Source organism: Cetorhinus maximus, chromosome 6 (genome assembly GCF_964194155.1).
Source record: "Cetorhinus maximus chromosome 6, sCetMax3.hap1.1, whole genome shotgun sequence".
NCBI classification, from domain to species: Eukaryota; Metazoa; Chordata; class Chondrichthyes; order Lamniformes; family Cetorhinidae; genus Cetorhinus; species Cetorhinus maximus.
This window is the reverse complement of record NC_135884.1, coordinates 11,816,841-11,841,667: the sequence shown is the minus strand read 5'-3', so window position 1 is coordinate 11,841,667 and position 24,827 is coordinate 11,816,841. Positions and strand designations below refer to the sequence as shown.

Sequence of the window (24,827 nt, the reverse complement as noted above, 5' to 3'; positions counted from 1 at the left end):
TGATGTACAGGCTTAACAGATGATGATAAAGTGAGATTAATTAGATGCCATGTGTGTTCTTCCCTCATGCCATTGTTGGTGCATCTTCCAACTTGTAAAGGCCATTTGGTTGTATGGTGCAACACACTGAAATGAATTGATTAGTCTGGGTTATAGGCATGGATTCATTAAGTTTAACTTCAGCCTGTCTATCAAAGATGAGCCAAGCAAATCCCTTGGAAGGGAAATGAGGACAGCAAAACATTTTCCTTTGCGAGCCAAAATCTGGAGAGCCTCTGGTCCACAAAATAATACTGGTCTTAAACCCTCCAGGTAATACTGAATACAGACAAGGCTCCAGCACACTCTACATAGCACTCATATCCGCCTCCCAGATATTTAGATGATTTACATCCTTTGTCTTACATTGAAAGAACAGGAAGCAAAGAGCAAATTAAGATTCCAAGCAGTTATTTTTTAAAATTATCTTAATTCATGTATTTATGGGTAGCGAGTCACAGAAGGACACCAGGGATGTGGGTCTCCAGATTACAACTCAAGGGTTTTTAATGAATTCTTAGCTAATATTGCAGACTACCAGCAAGCCAAACCCATATTTTACCCAGACTTTGCATTCACAACAGATGTTGAAAGATTGTTCAATTTTTGTTCAGGAGGTTATACATGATGCCTCTCAGCTGGACTGCTGTGATGCAGTTCATTTTAGCACCATGTTGGGGCAGTAAACATAGGTTTGAGCTCCCACTCCTGATCACAACCCAACTGTGATACATAGACACCGAAAGAGGTCTGGATCAAGCTGAAACTGTGAAAACCCTTACGGCTCAATGGTTTGAGAGTTGCTGCCAAAGCGACCTGAACAATGAGCACTTGGGGCACGTTCTGCAAGGCAGCGGCACCGAGTGACCCAGGAGAACTTATTTTAAAAGCACTATCTTCACACATTTATGTTCACACCAATGTGCCTGTCTGTTATGTGTGATAGTAGGACTTATGCAAAACACAAGTCTTGGGGGAACAATTTGCTTGCCATTTTTATATGATGGAACAACTTCAGCTTTTCGCTTTAAATACTTCTGCTTGTTTACATTAATTGGGTATTTAAAAATTTGGACAGATCACACCTGTATTTATGAAATAAATGTCAACAATTTAATTTTACCACAGTTTACAGAAAATTTCCAAGCAAGTCTTCTCTCACCTATACACGAGCAATATGCAACAGCTCTATACAAAATTTTGCAATACAACAGCTTTTATAGTTAACGAAGACATCTTCACCATATTCAAGAACAAGTTACAAGAGTCAGTTTAAAAATCTCCCGTTTAAAAAAAATTAAAAGGCTTTGCCTCTCTTTGAATCTCCCCTCTGGTAGATACTCTCAGAGCCGAGTGTGGAAAGAGACCCAATGCCAAGAACTTGACAGGAAGATGCGAGGAAGATATGTCTGCCAACATTTCTTTGACGCATATGGAGAAGCACCAGATTCTTTACCAACACAAAACTACATCCTCACATTCTCAATGGCACAATGCACTGCTGCCTGGTCTTTGTTCCTTAAAATATATGCACTGTTGTTCGTATCGAACCATATAAAATGTTAAATATACCACAGGTATACAAAATAATAAGGCTGCTACTGAAAGTAAACTATAGAAGCTTTCTGGGTACAGTATTTATGGAGATACAATTAGCTCTGAAATGACCCGAGATTAAATATCACACATTAACACTGACCTTCATTTAATTACTATAGGTGCTATATACATTAAATATAATTTATTGCAAGGACATGTGAAATATCACATTTAATGTGCCAGAAATCAAATCTTGCTTTTCAGGCAGTGCCGGGACCCAAGTACAGCTGCACATTAGAACTTGCATGATATGCCTCATAATTATTTAATATTAATGATATAAAGAATACTCCATAAGAGATTCCTAATCTATTTCAGGGGTTATGGTCATGATGTTGTACATGATTAGCTGCCACTCTGGCTATTGTGTGACCCAAAAGCTCAATAGCAGATGCTGCAGTTTGCGAGCAGAATACGTGTCAGAATGTTCTCAGGAGTCAAGTCAGGAAGATATTTTCTAAATATCTTTGTAGATTCTATATCTGCCTCAGCCGCCCAAACCAACATGAATTTCAATACTATTGGTATATTATTTAACTTAGAGCAATTGCACAGTATGCATTTGCTTGTTGGTCAAGGCTGTGGATCAGCTAAAGGCTTTGCCTAAAGCCATTTGTGCTTTACTGTGTTTTGGAGGAGATAGGGAAGAGAAGGCAGGCTGTTATTTCTTTAATCATAAAAAAGTCCATAAACTATTGAATAAAGCATAACTTAAAATTTTTGAAGAAACCAAGGATGCACAAAAGAAGTCAATTTCACTACATCACATCAGCAGAACATCTACCACAAAGAAGCAAAGTTAAAAAGAATCTCGCAAATGTTGGAAGTGGTAAAGCACAGTTGGGTGAGCAACATTTGGTAGATAAAAAGGCAGGTTAGTGCTTCAGGTGTATCCTGAAGTACTAACTATCCATGAATTACTTTGATAAATGAAAAATATCTCCAGACTTCACAAATTACTGGTTTCTTTTAATTATACCCTGTCCACAATATTTCTTTACTGCCTGGACAGAAATTCTGTATTTACAAGGCTGTATTGTTAAAAAGCTCAGGAAACATCACAACTCAAGTGTTGTGTTCAAGAACTTTGTCAACACGATTCTATGCTAGAAGCAAGATTGTGTTACAGTCCATAACTCTCAAAATAAAAACTCACTCCACAAAGGGCAGGTGGTGATTTTTGCACCTAACAGTCTAATTCTTTACTATAGGTTTCCATCAGGACCAATGGTCAATATTGAGGCACTCACTTGAAACTGAGGAATTGAAAATTGATAGTGTAATTTGAAAACAACAGGAATAATTTAGGTGCAGCATCTATGCTTGTGAAGGGCAATAGGAAATGTTGCATCTTTTTTATAATTACTGGAGGTAAAATTGTATTTTGTAAATAACCCTGCAAACAATTCTCTTCATAAATTGATCATTTCCCAATCCCCACACAAAAAAACCCCCACACCAAATCCTGTGCAATCGATCAGGAAGCTGTAATTCCCCAGCCCATTAACATTTCTGTGGAGCTGCCAACATCATTTCTTGATCAACTTGCCAAGAGGTTTAACCGAATGGGAAGTTTTTTTCTTCCCTCTCTCACTTTACTCTTAGAAGAATTAAATATGAATGGTATTTTATATTTGAGATCCTGATCCCAACTGCAGCATCAGAACTTCAGTGCACTATTTATCAGGCCATTCAAAATTTTCCTGGATGAGTAAAAGCCTAGCAGGGAGGGGCACTTTGAAAAAGATGAAAGTTGAAATTTATTCTGTTTTAACCTCCATGTAAAAAAAAAAAATTCCATCTTCTTGGGGACCGGTTGTCTCAACTATTTAATCAGGGATTCTCAGCTTTTGCATAGTAAACAATACTTCCCTGGTTGTGGCAGAAGTGTATCTTTGGCACATCAAAACACCTAAACTATAGAAGTGGACTTAATCTAAGCTGCAGAACACATCTCACCACAACACATTTTCTGGAGTTTTTTTTAAAATTGTAGGACAATTTTATACTTCAAAATGGTGATGGAGAAAGGGGGGGGGGGGGGGGGGGGGGGGCAGGAACAAAAAGAAACATTTCAAATTCTACAAGCGAGTGTATTTGGTGTGATTTCAGAACTTGGCAAATTCAAATACTTTGTCAGAATAGTGAAAGAAAATGCAAAAACCTGAATCATCCCATTATATTTACAAAGTATATCTCAAGAACATTTTGAAGAAAGTAAACTTAGTTCTGAATTGAAATCAGGTTTTGTACTGTACAAATATACAATATAGTAACAGGGATATATTTCTGGTCAAGACTCAAGCAAGAGAAAGAAAGTGGTTTTGATTACCACAGTAAATCAATCAGCTCAATTCTCAAAAGTACAATAACGCAGATGCTGGAAATCTCTGGAAAACTATAGAGTGAGACAGAGTTAACGTTTCAGGTTGATGACAGTTTTGAAGAAAAGTCTGTGGCCTGAAATGTGCCTGTTTCTCTCTCCACAGATGTTGCCTGGCCCAGTTGAATGTTTTCCAGCATTTTCAGTTTTATTGCTCAGTTCTTTTGTAAAGCCACCCATTTGATCCAATCAAGGAGACTTTCTTCATGTGTTGACATCCATCACAATGAAACCACTGAATTGGATCTTTAGTTTTTACAAACCCAGTGACTAGCATAATTTCTGGCTGGGACATGAAATGAAATCACAGCCACACTGGCCCCAATATCTCATGGCTAGCCCTGCGTTCATATTCTTGGGACAACTTGCCAAGTCCCACTGAAAAGAAATCCCAGCACATTCAATTGACAGTGTCAACAAGAGTTTCAAATGGATTTGGCACATGCCCAAGAGAAAAATTGCGTTGAAGGGATGAGTCCAAAATCTGAAGCCCGTGTGATGAGTAGGAAGGGTGGGCCAAAAAAAGAACCGTTTTTACTTTTACTTCCTCTATGAGAATTTCCACAGAAAATATCTGTAACCATCATCATGGCCGATGATGCCCTAGCATAAAGATTTGACTCGTCAGCCTGTAATCAAGTTCAAATCAATCTTTGTAGAAAGAGACCCAGAAAAGCCTGGACGTCCAGCTTTCTGCATTCAGTACATTACTGATTTCTCAGTCCATTAAAATGATCCCAATTCTTTTTCTTCAGTCATCAATTGTAGGTAACCAAAATGCCTGTGAAAAAAATTAAAGCACTTACTAGAGACATTCCGAATGACTAAAACACCAGGATATACAATATTACACCAGGGTGAACAAAAACACTGGTCTACAGTCTAATTCTAAGCCAAACAATGCTACTTGCAGGATCTATGTCAGGGATTTGCAAACTTTGTCTGTGGGTCCCCAGCAAATATTGATACAACCAGGCCCCTTGTTCAAACTTCTGGAAGACTGCCTTATACCGGAAAGGCTATCAGGCAGAAGATTAGTTTAGCGTACAACAGAAAAAGTACCAGGAAGCCACTGAACAATAAAACAGAAGGTTAAAGACAGGAATCTCCTTATGGGGTTTCTAGGGTAGGATCCCCTAGAATGAAAACCAATTTTCTAAATCAATCAAAAAAATGCAGTGCACGGGGTTTATTACATAAAAGTAGTTAACTTGGATAGGATCAATCATATTGTTTACAAACTGACTTTCCTTCGAGCAAACAGCAGCAAGAAAATAAAGTATGCATATAATAATACACAATTGCTGTTAAAATGCAAATTTACTGATGGTTGCAGGGCAGGCTGTTCATTAAGATTTTCTGTGGTTGACAACACTAAAAGCTATAGGGAAAATATGGAAAAGGGCTCTTGTGCTGATTTGTCACCTGGCCAATTCAGCAAATGCACTCCCCAGTATCAAACTAATTTACAGACCAGGAAGATTCCAGGTATAATTGTTGAGTTGGGTCAGCCATTGAGGAACTATAAATACATGGATCATGTTAATCATAAAAATGCACACCAGTTGAGGCAACCTAATTTTTTCTAACAAATAGCTGTGCATGCTTACCATGTTAGAGCATGCACTGGCAAACGTCATAAACTTGGGATTAAACTGAAGGCAAGAGACTGGACCTGTATGTTTCCCATCCAAAACTGCCACTTTTAACCCACTTTCCGCATTCCACACATGAACTTTACCATCCTCCGATCCTGCAAAACCAAAACACATTAAATTGCACTCTTGCACACAGCCTGTTTCATTAATTTCAAACTGATAGGAGAGGAAAATTTAATAAACCAAAATTTTTACTTGAATTCTAAACAAAAAATCTCCCAAATTTTATGTTTAATCAAGAAAGGTTTGGAGAAAAATGGAGTTCTGTTAAACACTCAACAGCAAGAGATAACTGGTTTGTGGTGTGCCATTCGCCATCAATGGTGCCATTACACAACAGACTTGCATGGAGGACTCTGGTGCCGCCCCCACAAAAAAGGCAATAGAAAGAGCCAATTACCTTCAAATACATTTAATAAACCACAATGGTGACCCAAGGATGAGGCCACCTTCGCCACTGTGAAAAGGAACATTAGTTTTTTGAGTTGCCCCTTTCATCCCTCCCCTTAACAACATAAACCAGTGAAGAAAATCAATTCAACTCCATGTTAGTGGAACCTCTAGGACAAAGAACTTAACTTATGTAATTTTGAACAAAACCATTTTCATTTCAAGAAAATAAGGCCAACGGCATTACACCGAAGTTCTAAATTACCACACTGCTGCAGATGGAACGCATGCTGACATCTACACTCTGTCCCAGACAGTGAGCCAAACTGAATGGTGCCACCAGGAGGAAGTGATGTCAGTTACAGATGATACATAGAGGTCTGAGTGCAAATAGACAAAAAGTAGTTGGGTGGGTCAAAATGTCAATGGTTCAAGGTTCATAGTCATTTGAAAGAGAATGGAAACATCTCCCAAGTCTATCAATGTAATTTTGTTACGTGAAGAAAGATTATTGCCACAGGGACGCAATAACACCTCACCCCCAGCGTTCTATAAACTTCCTCTTGCAAGTCAAGCTGTTGCCAGTACCACATGCACTTGCTAGCCTTTTGTACCTTGCCTCAGCAGTGATTTCACCTGTGCTAGTGTGAAGATGGATTTTTTAAAATATATTTTTGGGGCTATGGTGTCATTCTGTAAAGAAGGATGTGTGTCCATGGAAGGTTCATAGAGACAGCTTGCCTGTGGGAACTGAGAGAGGAAAGGTAAAGGTGATAGGTGCATGCATTGGTAATGAGAGGCTATGGTGAAGTTGGATGTATGAGTAAATAGGTTGGGTTTTAAATTTGCATTGGGCAAGAGGTAGGGACTTAACTTTTCAGCTGTTAAATTTCAATGTGTAGTTTAGAGCTAACAAGGGTCTTTAACAACGTACAAAGGTTTCATAAGTAAACAGGGGAAGGTTTTTAAATTTTATTTGACCAGAAAGTGGAGGCAATAGGAAAACAAGATTCTTATATTTTGGACAAGTTGAGTTCAAAGAGGTGCTTAGAATAATGGAGTCTAAGACGAAAGGGAAAAGAGGATATTTAAGGAAAGATGCTGAGATGGGTTGTAGTTGGCTGTGTGGGGGAGATGTCCTGAGACCATTTGTGAATTTGAAAGTATCATCCCGTTTCAAGCCAGAAAAGTGTTTGCTTTCAGAAAGCAGTCTGTTTCTGAATCTTCATAGGTTCCCACAGCAGTATGGAAGAGAGCAAAAAGTCATGTGGTATACTTTACTGAAGTAACAGTAGTTTTTGCCTTGGGTAATATTACTGGATTTTATGGTTAAAATCTATAAGGGAGCTGTTGCTAAATAGTTTACTTGTGTGTTCTGACCAAGCGGGTTTTCTTTGGGGAATGTTTTGGAAGGCTTTTTAACTGTGTAATTTTAATCTTGTGTGCTTAAGTTTTTTTTCCCCTTGTTAATAAATCTTTTAATTTTAAAATCCTAAAAGTGTTACTGAGATTCTATGCTTCTGGGATCAGTAGTTCTCCACTCATTTTAAAAATACTAAAGGGTTATGATCAGTAAGACGAGTTTCCCTCTGATATTTGGCTCGCTCAGCAAACAACATGGGCTGCAGTCATAACACAAGGCAGAACACAACATACATGTGCTATTCAGACATTTGCAGAAAGGGGAGTGGGGCCACTGCTGTCCAACAGATTGTCACTCAAATTTGCAAGCACATTTACAGAAGTGGTTACTAAATAGCAATAACAGCAAGCAGCTATAGCACAAACATACCACAAGAGCAGCATTTGAGCAGAGTTTTAGGAACACCCGAACAGAAATAGGCCATTCACCTCCTTCAGTGAATTCTCCCGTGCTTTCTGATTTGACTCCTGCATCGTTTTAAGATTGCGCCTCCTTGTTTTGGATTTCCACACCAGAGAACACAGCTTACCTGTATCTAGCCTATCAAAAACAAAAACAGAATTACTTGGAAAAACTCAGCAGGTCTGGCAGCATCGGCGGAGAAGAATAAAGTTGACGTTTCGAGTCCTCATGACCCTTCGAAGGGTCATGAGGACTCGAAACGTCAACTTTATTCTTCTCCGCCGATGCTGCCAGACCTGCTGAGTTTTTCCAGGTAATTCTGTTTTTGTTTTGGATTTCCAGCATCCGCAGTTTTTTGTTTTTGTCTCTAGCCTATCAAATCTATTTATCATTTTTAACTCAATTAGATTACCCCTCAACCACCTAAACTCAAGGGAATACAAATCAACTTTATGCAAACATTGTAATATACTATGCCTCCTAACAGTGCCATTGCAAACTTTGATATACAACACCATTCCTTCACAAGCCATTGATATATATGGTGAAAAGATGAGGCCCCCGTACTGTTCCCAGAGAGACGCCACCCATCACATCCCAATCTGACTATAATTGTTTATCCTTACTTTGTCTTCTACCTCCCAACCATGTCACAAAGCTGGATGCTCATTCAGCTAAAACACTCATAGGCTATTGCCTATAAAATAAATTAGCAAATGTTCATGAGGGGATCCTGTTACATTTGATTAAGTAGGCTTTGCAACTCTACTCTAGAGAAATTCAATGGGCACACAATATAATTTAGTTTTGGAGGGAAGAAAGGATTAAAAATTTTCACAAAAAAAAAGCTTTATCCAGTTTAACAAAATATCAAAGTCCTCAATATAAATAAATATTGGGAGTATTTTACTGAGGTAAATACATAACCAAACTGCTTGAACTGGCATTCTCAGACTTACCTATCATCACAAACTGAGAATCTGGTGTGAACGATGCTTCCAAACTAATACCTTTGTTGTTGTTATATCCCTAAAACATCAAACAAGATAGCATAAAGTCATCATTCTGCCAACTGAGACATAAAAGCAAAGAGTATTTACTTTTAACCTAGTACAATTCTCTTCAGAGCAGCATCTTGTGTTAGGATACACTTTGCTGTGCCACTTAATAGAAAACATTTATTTTCCACCTCTTGCAACTGCAAGTAGAGGCAATCAAAAGTGAATGAGTCACTATGCTGTTTTCACACATCCATATCAACAAATATCATTGGAATTCTTGTTATGCTCCAAGAAGGGAAAAGAACAACAACCTGGGTAATTAAAGGTCACATTAGGCTAACGGTAGTTATGGCAAAATACTCAAATACATAATTAAAAATAAAGCTGGTGAGCATTTAGAAATGCACAGATCAATAGGAACAGCTAAAGATTTGTTATATGTATAGTGCTTGACACAGTTAACAGATTTTTATTAAGAAGCATCTAATTTGAAAACTGCCTCACAGGAGGCTTGTTACAAAAAGTCCAGTTTCTGGTATGAAAGAATTGTAGCAGCATCAACAGATAAGGAATGAAGGGTAAGGTTTAATGAACTTTGCTCAAGTTGAGAATGATCTGCAAGCAATGCACTGGGCCCACTGATTTTTGGTACATACAGAAGATGTAGACTTGCCATGAAGAGCACGATTTGAAATTCGCTGATAATATAACATTAGGGGAGCAAGGAGGAATGTAAAATGCTTAGAGAGCAGACAGGGTAGTACAATGGGTAGAGAAGTGAGAGATACCATTTGATGTGAATGAATGTGAGGTAATGCATTTCAGCAACAAGAAACTGGATTATACACTTGGGGGGGAAAATGCAGAGGTATGGATGAGCAGAAATGCTGGTGTTCAAGTGCACAAGTCGCTGAAAGTACAAGCAGAGCTGTGAAAGAAAAAGCCAATATTAATTTGGGTTTTATAAAATAGGTAAGGTTAAGAGTGCACAGTAGATTTGTTAGGTGATGCCAAGGTGACAAGGACTGGAGATACTGGGATTATGTTTCCTGGAACAGAGGGAGTCCAGAGGAAATTTTTATGCAATTTTTAAAAAAATTATGCAGCGTTTTTATACCGTGAAAAGACGAAGACTATTTCCTCTGTTTGGGAGGTAGGTGACAAGTAGCTACCAGTAGGAGAAATTTCTTTATGCCAAATTCTTGGAGCAAGGAATGCTTTAGGCAAGTACCATTGCATCCTTTCAGGGAATATAGGTAAATATTTAAAGCAGAGGAAGATATGGGACTATGGGGAAAGAACAAAGCAGTGAGGCTGCTATAGCAAACTGGTGGCACAGATATGTTGGGCTTCCTCACTGCGTTGCAAATTTATTGGGTTCTAAAGGTCTGCTATTGGTATCCATTTCATATTTTGCCAAATGCCTTTTTAAAAAAAATTAGCAAAGCAAAAACTTTACTGTCTGTTCATAAGAAGAATTCCACCTACCCCAAATGTTTGCAGTACTGCTCCTTTAAATGCATCAATGAGTCTGACCATGCCACCATTGGTAGACACCAGCATCAGTTTTCCATCATTGCTGAATTTCAATCCTGTCCACTCACAGGTCCGCTCATACTGCATCTTAAATGTGGCAAAAGGTCCCTAACAAAACAAGTTGGAAAATCCTTTCACTTTCTAGCTTAATCTTAAATCTTACTAGATAACAAACTTCACAAATTATTTAATCTAACTCCCAAGTTCACATTCACCCCTCTCCCTGTCTGCTTGAGTAAGGAACACTTAATTCCCAAGGCTCTACCTAAGCTGTTTTGTCAGTGACTCAGCAGTACAGTCTTTCTTCCACCCATGGAGCAGCATGTTGTATCACCTCTCCCACTCCAAACACTTTGAACACCATGATGAAATAATTGGTGCAGCTCCATGTCCCACAACTGCAAACCTAGCGCACCAATAATCTGCTGCCAGTTAAGTTCCTCATGTCAGTGACAATATAACATAGCCAATGTAATTGAAAGGATGGCACCTTTTGTAGGAGGAACTAAGATGTAGTTTCTACATCAATAACCAGACGGAATACAAAGTAGTACCTTAATTTTTAAATGATACAGGACTGCAGTAGTAACATGATGCCTTTCTACATGGCTATCAGAGAGATGCTGAGTGGAAGTTAACTGGATTCCTCAAGAGAGAACTGGAATGTATGTCTACTGTCAACTAGAGCCTGAATGTAGATCAGCTATATACACACTCAACTCAAGTCATACTTTCTTCAAAGCAGTCATCTGCTACACACTTCTCAAAGATAGATGTGTAACTTTGATAGAAGGTGTTATACAACAATGATCCTGCCTATTATTTTCTGTCTGCTCACAAATCATTTCCTAGTCAAGTCACACATCAGCAACTTGCTTCCAAGATGGTGCCAAGTATATTACAAGAACTAGTACAAGGGTAGATTGAGGCAACTTGAATTCTCTAAATGTAAGCAGTAACATACAATGCATTATCTGCCTGTACATTAAAACTGGTCACAAACATTTGAACTTAACACACTTGGAAGGTGCTGCACCACAGAAATTGCTGGAACTCAAAAGCAAGTTAACCGATTTGGTTACGAGGATTGTACCTTGTCGAATGACCGTAGATCATAAAGTTTAATTATTTCAGAATTCACGCCAGCTGCAAATATAAGTCCCTCAGGATCAAAAGAACACGTTGGCCTCCCCTGAAGATGCATTAAGCCCTGGCCAAATGATAAAAAGAAGCAAATGAGTGCCAGCAGGTAACAAGATTAAAAGTGAAAAATTATGTCCGAGTGCTGTGCTTTATTCCTCCCATTAAACGTCTATTTTGTCATCTTCCCCATTCTAATTTTTAAGATCTGTTTTCACATGACAAGAGAGCAGTTGATCAGCTGCCAGGCCTCTGTTCCGAAAGCAGGCACTGGGAGCAGTGGGGTGCTCCAGGCGATTCTTCACTTGGTTGAAAAAGCAGTTGTCTTCTGCTTGTTACCTCTCCCAATGCAGTACTGCTAAACATGCTTTTGGCAGAACTGCCAGGGCGCAAACACAACCAGACTATTCAATACAATTTAATTTAAATAAATTAATTTTCTTTTACAAGCAAATTACATTTGGTAAAACGGATATTTTATCCCCATGGACCGAGTCAAGATTCCCCATTGTTGTAAAAATTATGGGAAGGAATAAGCAAAGTTAAAATCAGTATTGTTGCCAATTCAGGCGCTACAACAGGCATGAGAGATTTTCATACCACCAGATGATCTTCTGTTAGCATTACACACATTCAGAAATTTGTCTCACAACGTTAGATCATCATCGAGCGTACATGGCATCGCACAGTAACGAAGGTTCTGCTCAAGTCTTTATAGGCCTGTCCCATTAGCTGTAAAAGGACTAACTTGAGAAAAACTTGTCTACTGCTACAGTGGGGCTGTGCATAACCCAACCCTTTGCAGTCACAGGGACTGAAAGCCTGCTGAAACTCAGGGGCTGTAGCTTAGCGTGTATTTAAATTGTAGGTTTCCACATGAAGAGGTTGCATGCCATGGCACTGATGGCTGAATCCAGGAAATTACATGAATGCTGGTAGGGAATACTTGGTTACGATGTTTCAAGCATCATGGTTCCATGGGCAGGCTTAATGGACCAAACTGTCTTTCTCAGCTTGTCATTTTAGTATGTTTGAATTCAATTGGGATTAGTGTATCTGAGACACAAAGGTGTGTTAGCTTTTTTAAAAAAAAAGTTACAGTAAATTCCTTTTTTTCTATATTAACACCAGAAACTGCAATTCTGCAGAAAATGAATCACTATTATTGCATGGGTTCAAATAGTTTCTTTGATCTACCAATGCAAGGTGCTTTCATTGAAGATGACAGGAACAATGTTAGTATCATGTTGTATTCTAATTGAAGATACTGTCCTCGTATGTGTTCTGGTTGAACAAAACATATTATAATCCAACTTCAACTATTTCTTCCTCTATTGGGACAACCCTGATTAACAGGAAGGTTTAAGGAATGGGCGATTCTGGAGATCTTTCAGTTTTTACATTTTTTTCAATTGTTAAGGGCTTTCTTTCTATGCCTGGAAAACAATATTCAGTTACTGTGCTCTCACACAATGCATCACTTCAATATCATAATAAATGTAGCATATCAATTATTCTTATATTGCTGATATTGCTGCTGTGTATTCTACTTTCATCTTTTATTAGGGCAAGGTCAAATTCTAATCATCAAACCAAGCAAGTTGACTGATTAGTCAAGGCATCACACTGGGGAATGAACCAGAGAATGGCTGTCACCTATTTTGTTTAGTTGAACAGACAATTGTGTAATGTTCTTTCTGTCTGCAAAGAACAAGGCCCCATGCTTCCAGCACGCCACACTAGCATGCAAGTGTGCCACACTGCAAGCCTGACTGATAATCTTAAATTGGTTGTCAGTGTAATTCTTAGCATGCTCAAGATTGTTTAGTAAACGTTGTCCAGTTATGAAATCACATCTAATGGTGGACACTATTCTGCATTTTGCAAGCACGGGCTGGTAGGGTACAGTCGATACCTTGCCTGCTGCAAACAGCAGAAGGGGCAGCCGTTTGTTACGATCTGCCAGTCTTTGGGGGGTACGTTTCACGCTGCTACTATGCAGTAGGAACACGAGTGGTGTTCGTTGCTAACAGGATGCTGCCATCAAGTCAAAAAAGACATTCTGCCTATCACACAAATAAGTAATGTGATATATGAATTTCAATGCTGGTGTGATGCTAGGTATGCTAGGCGGTGCATCCCAAAGACTGGCGAAATCGAATCAAACAGTGTGTCCCTTCAGCTGTTCGCAAGGGAGCGACAGCATCCAACCAGCCTGTGCTTGCAAAACTTAAAACAGTGCCCAACATTAGATGTGATTCTTCAATTGAACAACATTTGCTAAACAATCCAGTGTGTGCTAAGAATTACGCTGACCAGCAATTCAAGATTATTAGTTAGGCTTGCAGCATGGCACACTTACACATGCTGGAAGCTACATATATTAATACCCAGGGCCCTGTTCTTTGAGAACATGTACACATATTGTGCCTGTTTCAACTAAGCAAAATCATTCTCCAGGGTAATGCCTTGACTAGAGTCAACCTGCCCGGTTTGAATTTAAACAAAATTTGGCAGTTAACGGTCAGTCATCAGTTAACTGGTGCATTCTCCACAGCAACACCTCTACCAGAGTCTACTTGCCTAACAATCGACATTCTCTTCCCATGAAGTATAAATTGTTGTTCCCTTTACATTTGGCATTCTTGTGAATTGTCCTGATGAGTGCAAGACGAAAACCTCGACAATATGACTTCTTTCAGCAATACTCAAATTCTCAGTACTCGATTGATGAAAAAACTCTTCATATTAGTGCCACGGAACCTCAATCTATCTGAACAGGCTTGAGGCATGGTTTTAAAAGCATCAGCCTAAAAGACAGCACTGCAGTCAAATGTCAGCTTAGATTATGTGCTCAAATCTGGAACAAAGTTTGAACCAATTATCTCCTGACTCAGACACAAAAATCCAGATCCAAGCTGACACTATAAATTCATAATTACTACTTTCTTCCCACCCTAAAGCTGACAGCTATCGCTTGAGTCATTTAGATAGGTGACAAGCAAAACATACTTGACAATTGGGTGATCTGAGGTCCCACAGTCTGATGGTTTTATCCAAGGAACTGGACATGAAGGTGTCATCCACAGGAGACATACATAATGCTACAACTCTAAAGTATGCAAAAGAAAACAAGCAGAACATTAGGAACTTCTGAACAATTTTCCACATCTCAATACTGTGCAATGTAACATTTGCTTAATTGCTAAACATATCTTAAAGTATTGGCTATGAACAGTGGTGAAGTGGGCAAACACTTCACTGACATCAAAAGGATTCTGTAGCAGTTGACACATTGGTGGGGCGGGAACCATTACTTTGGTGTAAGCTGGACACTGTCAATCCACATTGGTATCCAATAACCACTAATGGGAAGTATACATGCATAGATAATAAGCGAGGATGGGATCCAGCTTGGCAGCGATGGCTCCATGGTCAAACGCTCTTGCTAAAACTGAGCATCCAGGCTCTCAAATAAAGAATGGGCAAAGTATCTAAGGGCTGTCAGAACTTTTGAAAAAAGATAACTCCCCACCTAAAGGAGACACAAAAAGACATCCTATACATTTAACGTGAAATGCTTTTGCTGTAAAGTCCAACCTACGCATGTTTTGGGGCATATTCATTTACTATCATGGTTTGTGAAGGACAATCAGAGCTCTAAATGGGGATTTAATTTCCTTATTACATTATGCGCACACATTCAGCCCAGAGCATATTTGATTAGATCACTACTGAAGTGAAGCACATAGCTTTGTTTAGGTTAAAGGCTTATCTAATAAATACAAATATTTCACTTACCTCTTGCTGTGACCATGGAAGTATCTAATGTATTTGTTGTCATGAAGTGACAAGTACCGGATGGTATCTAAAAAGAAACAAGATAGGATGTATATAATTGAAAAGAAAAAACTTGGTGCTTCATATTCTAGCTCCTGCATTTTTATGCTTCATAAAGAAATTTATAAACTTTTTACATTCAAGAGAGAGCACAGCATTCCTTTGTTTGATGCATTGCATCATGGAACGATAGAACAGTTTACTCTCAGGCTTATCCATTGGTACATGAGGGATTCAGCAGAGGCGGGGGCTTCAATGGAGTGGTGCTATGCACAAACTTATTTGGCTCTTGCACATTTTACGGAGCTGTGGCTACAAAGGCGCGACACTATCCTGCTTGCCATTCTTCCTCCATTGTCTCGCATTCCAAGTCTCATTCCTGGATCGCCTTGTAGCTTTCCAAGTTATCTTCAGCTGTGATACTGGAATATATTGACACAAGACACAAAGGCTGTGATTGAAGAGTAGATCTGGTTTCACAATTATGCCTGGCTACCTCAGTTTACAATGCTGTTTGATCCCACAGGCAGCATTTAATATATAAATGGTGGTGCAGGTTATATTAGACAAAGTGGGAGGTTATTTGCAGAACGCAATTTGGTCTTTGTGAAACAGTTGGCCTAGTCAGGCCTTTTCAAGTCAATCACTGGAGCCAATTGGAGCAAAAAGTTACTGGGCATTCATCATTATGTTTGGGGTATTCATCATTGCATTTATACAGCAGCATGTCAAAATATCCAAAGTGCTTCACACAAGTACTTTTTGTAGTGCAGTGACTGGTTAGGTTGGCAAATGAAAAGACACACTGGACCTTGAAGAGTCAAGGTTGCTACTTCGGAGTTTCCAGACTCTGTGGCCTTTTCCTGGGCCCTATAAAGTGTGGGCTTTTTTGTTTACATTTGGATGGCAGTTGATAGAAGGTCTCCGATTTCCATTTACAACTGTACATTTTACAGAGTCAGCACGTAAAATATCAGTTCCAAAGAACAGGGCCATCCAGTCAGAAGTCTCAGCTTTCAGAAATCGATCTCACTTTCTTGAGGCATTTTGAGTTGCAGTCAAATGCATGTCTTAAGAATCATGAACCACCCAAATTGAGATACCATGTTTTGAAGGCTCAAGTTATGTTTGACCACCAGTACGAAGAGGTAGGCCAATTAATTATTTGTTCTATGGTTAACTGAACACTCTTTGGAACAAGTTTCTGCAGGCAATAGAGCCCCAAATTGTAAGCTTTAAATCATAACTTCATAAAGGAATCAGATTTACATGATTCAACAAGTGTTAAAATACTCAACATTTTGTAATAACATTTTTATTTATAACTTAAATCAAACAAGTTCCTAACCAATAAGAACTTTGTACAACATTTATCAAGAGTGAATTCTTTAATCTTTTGAAGATAGTGGATTCATCCAAGCAGTAGCTCCTGGTCCCCTTCTGGGTGATGTTGGTCTCTGGCCCGGGCAAGGCAGTGGCTTGTACAGTTATCTCCATCAACTGGGTGGTGTCACAAACCCTCAAACTGTACAAACAACTACCTCTGCACGGGCACAGGCAGAATGGTATATGGGCGTTGCTTGCACTGGCTGATCGTACAGGGACAAGGGCATGAATGCCACCACTGAACTGCAAATACAAAACATGTTTCGACTGGTTTCTTAGCTAATTTCCAAAAACTAAACCCAATAACGTTCATGGGTCACAAAGTTGTTTTAATTGTGCCCATTAACCAAGTTTATCAACTTCAAAGGCAGAGCAAAGTTTTGATAACTTCTCTGATATTGCTCCAACAAATTAATTTCTGGAAAAGCGATCCAGACTCCAAACAAAAAAAATGCAAGGCATATTACAATTCTAACATCTAATTGATATTTTTGAAATCTTTTCATTACTTAGGAAACCTGAAGGTTGGTGGAGAATAGTTAATTGCCTTTGAACTGAGTGGCTTGCTAGGCCATTTCAGTGGGCAGTTGAGAGTCAACCACATTGCTGTGAATCTGGAGTCACAAATAGGCCAGACCAGTTAAGGTCAGCAGGTTTCCTTCCCTAAATGACATTAATGTGCTAGATGGGTTTCTACGACAGCCCACGAGAGTTTCATGGTCACCATTACTGAGGCTAGCTTTCAAGTCCAGATTTTTTATTAATTGAATTTAAATTTCAGCTACTGCGTTGGGATGTGAAGCCATGTCTCCCGAGCATTATACTAGGCCTCTAGATTACTAGTCCGGAAACATTACCACTACATCACTGTCTCCCTCTGCAGTGTCAAGAGGAAAAGAGGACACTGGAAAAGACTGGGATTAATCAGTGTTAAGATTTAAAGTTCCAGAAAAATTAACTGGAAATCTAATTCACCAACCAGTTCCAACAATCCTATTTCCATAACACACTTTAGTAGCTCTCCAAAATAGTGCACCAGAGGGATTAGTCTCAGGTTTTTGAGTTTCCTACAGCAAGCTGACAAGGGAAAGTCCCAAATACAAAAGCCCACGATTCATGATGCAGGGTGTAAATTAATTTGTATGTCAAAATATAGTGCTTTAAAACAGCAAGCCATGAACAGAATTTTTTAAAATGTGATGATTTTTCTCAATGTTACGAGTTTGTTACATTCAATGCAAATAATCATGTAAATTTATACAGGGTGAATAAATCATAGCATTTCTACCAAACATACGATGGTCAGAGCCTCTGGTGAGTAGCTCTTATGACACCATGGTAACATTTGTAAGTCACAAATCAACTATTATTGCATCTAAGTCAAGTTACCAATTTGTGTTGAGCTACAGACAGATTTGCACTATAGCTTTAACATTTAATTGGGATTTTTACAGGAAGCGGAGGGAAAATCTTCTTATTAAACTGGACTTTATGATGTCTCATTTGAACATGTATATACTGATACCTGTATGAATGGACACTTCCAAAAAAGACAACTGATGTTGATCCCTTAGACTTTTTATTCATTCACTGGATATGGGCACAGTTGCCAAGGCCAACGTTTATTGCCCATCCTAATTACCCTTGAGACGGTGATCCATCTTCTTGACTGCGGCAATCCATCTGGTGTAGGTAAAGCAGTTGGGTGAAGGGAGTCTTAAACTCGCTGCCTGAAAGGGTGGTTGAGTCAGAAACTCTCGTAACACTTAAGTTGTATATTCACTTGTGTTCGCATAGCATCCGGGGCTATGGGCCAGGCGCTGGAAAATGGGATTAGTGCAGTCAGATCTTTGTTGACCGGTGCAAACACAGTGGCCCGAATGGCCTCCTTCTGTGCTGTAAATGTCTATGAGAAAACAGTGCTGCTAGTGAGTTCCAGGATTTTGACCCAGCAACAGTGAAGGAATGATGATACTTTTCCAAGTCAGGATGGTGCTTGACTTGGAGGGGAACTTGCAATTGGTAACATTTCAATGTGCCTGCTCCTCTTGCCCTTCTAGGTGGCAGAAGCTGCAGGTTTGGGAAGTGCTGCTGTCAAAGAATCATCAGCAAGTTGCTCCTGTGCATCTTGTAGATGGCACACATTACAACCACTGTGCATTGGGTGGTGTGGAGAATGATGGTTTAAGGTAGCCCTTGTATTTATGTGGCCAATCTAGTTAAGTTTCTGGTCAATGGTGACCTACCAGAATGTTGATAGTGGAAGATTCCAGCATAGCGATGTCATTAAATGCCATGAGGAGGTGGTTCGGCTCATCTGCTGGAGATAGCCATTACCTGGTACTTGCACGGTAAATGTTGCTTGCAAGTTATCAGCCTAAGCCTGAATGCATGCTGCATGTTGCATGCGGGCACAGACTACTTCATTGTCTGAGAAGCTGCAAACAATGCTGGATACTTTAGCAGGGAATATCCCCATTTCTGACCTTCCTTCCATCATAAGGTCAATGATAAACAGTGAAGGTGGTTGGGCCTCAGACACCGTCCTGAGGAACTTTAAGATGTCTCCAATAGCCACACCTACCTTTGGCTTGTGCAAGGTATGACTCTAGTCAGTGGAGAGAATCCCCCCAGATTCACATTGACTTCAATTTTACTAGAAACCCTTGATGCCACACTAGGTCAAATGATGTCGTGACGTCAAATGCACTTTCGCCTCAACTCCAAATTCTTTGGTCCATGTTTGGCCTAAGGCTGTATGAGATCTACAGTGGAGTGAGAACCCAAACTGAGCAACAGTGCACAGGTTATTGGTGAGTAAGTGCTACCTGACAGCACTGATGATGACACCACTTGTCACTTCGCTGATGATTGAGAGTAGGCTATCGGGGTTTGGATTAGATTTGTCCTGCTTTATGGGGACAGGACATATCCGGGCAATTTTCCACTTTGTAGGGCAGCTGCCAGTGTTGGAGTTGCTTCTGTACATTACAGGTTTCAGAGTATTTTGTATGCATTTTTCAGAGCATTTCAACCACAATACATAAAATTCTACTCAACTGTCCAAAAAAAATGCCGCACATTTACATTAATTAGCAAAGATATCTGCTCCATGAATAATTATCTGGGATGAACTGGTTTGGGATTAAGCAAAAACAAATTAGAAATAAAACAGTTAGATTACATGGCCCATTAATACTTTTGCTGGATATTTTTAAGCACTAAAGAAATGTGGGGTACAGTGCAGAACAGTTTCATCATTCATGAGCTGCTACAAGGCTAGACTGCTATGCAGCCTCCCTTATTAGTACATTGATACTGCAATTATTATTGGAAAAATTTGAGCAAGAAAGGCAGGCATTCAGGTAATTAAAATTAAATTACTTAAAGCAATTGTTCAAAAGGTATATTTCACGTTTCGGAACAATTTCAATGATCAATGCTAAGAGTGTGTTGCCAAGGCCAATTGTATGCACATGAGGACTTCCATTCAATTCCAAGCAGCATGATGCTGCAGTACTATAAACTGAAACACCATGAACATTTATTTTAATAACAAATGTTACTGATTTGCGGAAGTATTTTCCCACTGCAAGCACCTCCCTATAGACCACATTATCCTCAGAAGAGCTGCACGACAGAACAGCACGACAAAAAGGAATCAACATAATTTACTTGCCAATCACACAAGGTGCTTCAGTTTCAATGAGTGACTTCCTGTTTCTCACATGGTTGGGCTCAGTAACTCATCTGAAGAAGTACTTAGTGTTCCATTAGAACTCAGTTGAACAAAAATATACAATATGCCAAGGAAAACAAAATGATCTTCAGATTTATCTTTTTTCCCCTCATTAAAACAAGTATTGATAACACTTGAAATTTACACAAAGGTGGAAGCAGAGCAAGTGAGTTACACCCTCTAAAAGCACAGAATTGTACATTTAGGCTCTTGATGATTTTTTCTATTTTCATAACTTTCATTTCAAATGTTATAACAAAATTTTGAACAAAATCTTTCACTAAGTGTGTGTTTCTGTTCCCAATCTGTGCTGAGGAAGCTAATCCCAACCAGTGAGACATGAGGATGTACAATTGGCAGCCATACCCAAGTGGGAGGCCTGGGTAGGAGGGGCAAAAAGAAAGAATAAAACCTGGCTCCATTTCTACTCAAGCACTCCCAAGGCATAGTCACTCTTGTTGGAAGTGTCCATGTTTAGCAAGCAAGGAGCAAAACAGTTAAACTGGTCAGGTGCAACTGTGATCACCCCAACCCCACTAACCCTCCCTCACCACCAAACCAAGTCAAATATCTTGGTAACAAGACTTACATAAAAATTCATTCTTGGGTGAGGTATGAAAGGATTGACTGCACGCCCTTCAAACCATAACCAGTCAGGAGTCAACACTTTCCAGAGGGGGAGGGAGAAAAAACACTTTGCCCAAAAATTCATCAGTACCCATCCCCTTATTTCTTACTACAACAGTTTCTTCCCCCTCAAAGCTGATTAGCAGATATATTGAAGTATTCACATTTTGTTTCATATATTAAACTCAATTTAGTGGATAATTTGATTTAGTCCAAAAGTAATCATAAGATCATACTGATTTACAGAAGCAAAAGCGTGCTTTTCTTCCATTAACTAGACTATTTGGTCCAAAGCACAAGTTTCAATATAAATCTTATTGAGACGACAAAACTATAAAAACACCCAAAATTAAGGGAAGATGAAAACAGAACTGTTTAACATGTTTAGAGCTGGTGAGGCTTCCAAGCAACAAAATCACAAGACGAGTTTTTTTTAAAAATATGATTGAGTTGAACATGCAATACATAAATTCTGTTAAACATATTTAATGTATTTATAGCAGATAAATACAAACTTTATACCATGGCAATTGATTTGATGCCCCACTCATCAAGAAGCTCACAGCAAGAGAAACCAAACCACCAGAGACTTGTATGACAGCAGCTAACTTACCATCGATTTTGTTAGAGCTGTAAACCACTGTGTTTGCTGCATGTGTGTATCTGATCAGGTCTACCCCATACTTCTTACTGTACAGTGTTCTCTTTGGTCTGACAGATAAGAAAGATTTACATTGAGTTAAGTGCAAGCTTAAAAACAAATTCCAAAAAGGGCCAAAAACCAAATTGAGAATTCTCTCTCAACAGCTGCTCCTTTGGTCAGGATTCAAACTGAACAATTGAGCTTGACACGTCACTGGGTTGTCTGCACAATAAAAACACTGACAGATCTTCCAAGGTATCGATCACAGTGAATCAGAAGATAGGGTGTTCGTACGGGCCCAGTTAAGATGAGATAGAAACTGACCGTCCTATTCCCAGCAAGCCAGGTGCTCCTCCATTCCATGGCAAGGTTTCTCTTTCCTATCTCAACAGTTTCCCTCTCCACTGCCAGTCCACACAAAATAGCGCCTCTCACTCCAGACAAGGGGCTCTATTCATTCCAATTAAGGTTTCATTCTTTTTCTCTCTTCCCTTCCCCACCCCCAACCAACTAACCAAGTGAGTCTCTTTCCAGTTATGTTTCTTCCATCTGTCTTTCTACAACCCTCCCAAGATCATCAGTCTACCAGCCTCCGTTAAAATTAAAATTTGGGGAAAATTTTGTCTATTACTGGATAATGGAGGTGAGCCTTTGGCAGAGTGGTACATACTCTCCTCTTAGTCAAAAGGTGCAGATTTTGAAACCTGCTTTAGGCTGTCACTGAGTGCAGGGATGTGTCTGGTGGGTGTAGGAGTCCAGAAAACCCACATGCTGTATAAGACCAGTGACCCGGTCAGCTGTTATGTCGTTGCTTGTCAACACTGTTCATCAGCTTGCATTCCCTTCCACTACCTCAAACATAAATGCAAAAATACCAAAACAAGCAGAAAAATAACAAAAGCATATAACAATCAATTAGAAAGGGGGAGGCAATAAACAGAATTAATGAGGAAGAAAATTTGACAGACTTGATATTAATGTAAACACACACCTTAGGAGTTTCATCAGAAAAGATACTTAATTTAACTTCAGGTGTGTGCAGGAGCAATGGAGCATGCAGTGGTCCATACATCAAGTATCACATACAATGACTAGTCTATTACTGTAGTCTAGGTATAATATCTCCTTTGGACAGCCTTACCCAAATATCAGAAAGGACATCAAAACCATCTCCACATGCAATCCAACTAATTATTACATGTTCACAAGTTCCAAGTATAAATTTGTATGTCACCAATTTAACTACGGCCATATAGTTCTGTCCTTTATTAAAGCAGTCAACCATTTTCTTAACTGCAAAAGAAAATAAATCAACTAAAAAGCACTATCTGTAGCTTCTACAGTGACACCTTATGGCTTACTGACCAATCTTACTTGCGATAATGGAGGCAGCAAATGAAAATTGCAAACCACAGTGAAAAGAAAACTAAATTGCAAAGTACCGCTCGCAGTGTCGTCTGGCCAATTGCACACCATGACAAAAGATGTGGAAGCAGGACTGAAACCTTATTTGGGGATCAACAAAAGTCAATACCATATTTTAAAATCAAGCTCAGATATCCTGATTAAATTCAGTACTCTATGACCCCCTCTGTCGGAGTAACATATTTATTTTGAGAATTGAGATACCTCATCCGCTTTACAGAATTAGCTGTAACACAGACTGGAAATCTGCAGGTAGTGACAATGGGCAAGAAGAATAGGCTCAACTGTGGTTCCCCCTGTAATTGTGGAATAACCTGCCAGCACTTACTGCCAAGGTTTACGCAAGAATAACACCTAGTGACAATACAACTGTGCAAGTGAACTCAATGGGGAGAAAATTGGCAAGGGAAAACGCTATAAGGGAGTGGCACATAACATGACCAAGATGCATTTTAATCCAAAGGCCTCCTGTGCAGTAATCATTCTATGGCCTTGCCACTTCCAACTCTATAATCCATTCCAGCTGTACAACCCTCCAGGATCTGCATTCCTCCCACACTGACCTCTTGTACAAATCCCACTCCCTTCATCACAGGGGACTGTGCCTTCAGCCATCTCGCCCTAGGCTCTGGAATTCCCTCCCTCTATAAGTCCCAGTTCTAGGTCCAAGTCTTTGATCACCCTTTTAAGTGCTCATCCTTTAGCTCTGCTTGAATCTATTATCTGATGACGCTTTAGTGAGTGAAGTCCGCAAGTGACATTGTATACATGCAATGTGTTGGCCTCAACTACAGGATGTTTAATACATGTGCTCCAACAACAAGGTAAAATATTAACCTCTTTAACTGCTTGGTTTACAATGATTCCCAGCTTGTATACCCCTTGCTTGTAGATTAAAGTACTGGGGAAAGGAATCCTGCAACCACAAGCTGCACTTTACACCCGAGCTTTCAAGGATCGCGAACAAATTTCAAGATTATTGCATGTCAGAAGAAATGAAAGAGCGAAAACATGATATTTGACCCCTGGCCTCAAACATCATACTGCAGTTCATTATTTCCCGCCCTATGTTAATGTGTGACTGTTCGCTTCTTTAAAAAATCGCTAAATAAGAGAAGGCAACTGATTATTTTCCAGCCTTTCACTCTCTTCTCGCCAGTGCATGGCTCCTTCCTCCTCCTCCTCCTGCCGGCCCCGGGGAGCCGATTGGGGACCTCTCTGAAAATCGAGGCCGGGGCTTGCAGGCCTGGCCGCCCCCGGGCTGGTTTTTAAGCAGAGTGAGGGGGGAAAGGCGGTTACTTCACTCACTTCCCCTCCTGGCAGTCGTACAGGACGATGGAGTCGTCGTCGCTGCTGGAGATGAGCGTCTCCCCGTTGGGCGAGAAGTCGAAGCAGTTGATCTTGTCCGTGTTCTCCCGGAATACCTTGGCCACTCGGAAGCTGCGCAGCACGTTATCCGTCAGCTTCATCTCCTCTCCGTGCCCGGGTGGTGGGGAAACGAAAAAAAAAGAATCGCACGGTTAAAATGCCACGAGATGCACCTCTTCCGTTTTGTCTTTTTCTCTCTCTCCCCCACCCCCCTCCCCGCGATAGTTA

The 24,827-nt window shown here is 39.7% G+C and overlaps 1 protein-coding gene across 2 annotated transcripts; it reads right to left on the bottom strand.

Annotated features, from left to right (window-relative positions):
- Positions 1–1,127: 1,127 nt before the first annotated feature.
- Positions 1,128–24,827, bottom strand: wdr82 (WD repeat domain 82). Of its 2 annotated transcripts, none has more exons than XM_078543182.1 (9): positions 24,540–24,825; positions 21,777–21,874; positions 15,373–15,439; positions 14,584–14,683; positions 11,525–11,641; positions 10,384–10,539; positions 8,854–8,923; positions 5,632–5,774; positions 1,128–4,802 (listed from the first exon to the last, which is right to left on the bottom strand). In XM_078543182.1, the coding sequence occupies exons 1-9, from the start codon at positions 24,698–24,700 to the stop codon at positions 4,773–4,775; spliced, it is 942 nt and encodes a 313-aa protein (XP_078399308.1). In that variant the 5' UTR covers positions 24,701–24,825; the 3' UTR covers positions 1,128–4,772. The 2 variants fall into 2 exon arrangements, with proteins under 2 accessions (XP_078399308.1, XP_078399309.1); XM_078543183.1 differs by lacking the exon at positions 1,128–4,802 and adding an exon at positions 6,335–6,449 and having other exon boundaries at positions 5,637–5,774; positions 24,540–24,827.

Excerpts from the sequence above, each read along its gene's own strand:
- wdr82 (XM_078543182.1), bottom strand. The coding sequence starts at position 24,700 with ATGAAGCTGACGGATAACGTGCTGCGCAGCTTCCGAGTGGCCAAGGTA. Across the intron at positions 21,875-24,539 it reads TACGACTGCCAGGAGGGGAA|ACCAAAGAGAACACTGTACA; the intron begins GTGAGTGAAGTA and ends CTTATCTGTCAG. Across the intron at positions 8,924-10,383 it reads CAGTACTGCAAACATTTGGG|GGATATAACAACAACAAAGG; the intron begins GTAGGTGGAATT and ends TTGATGTTTTAG.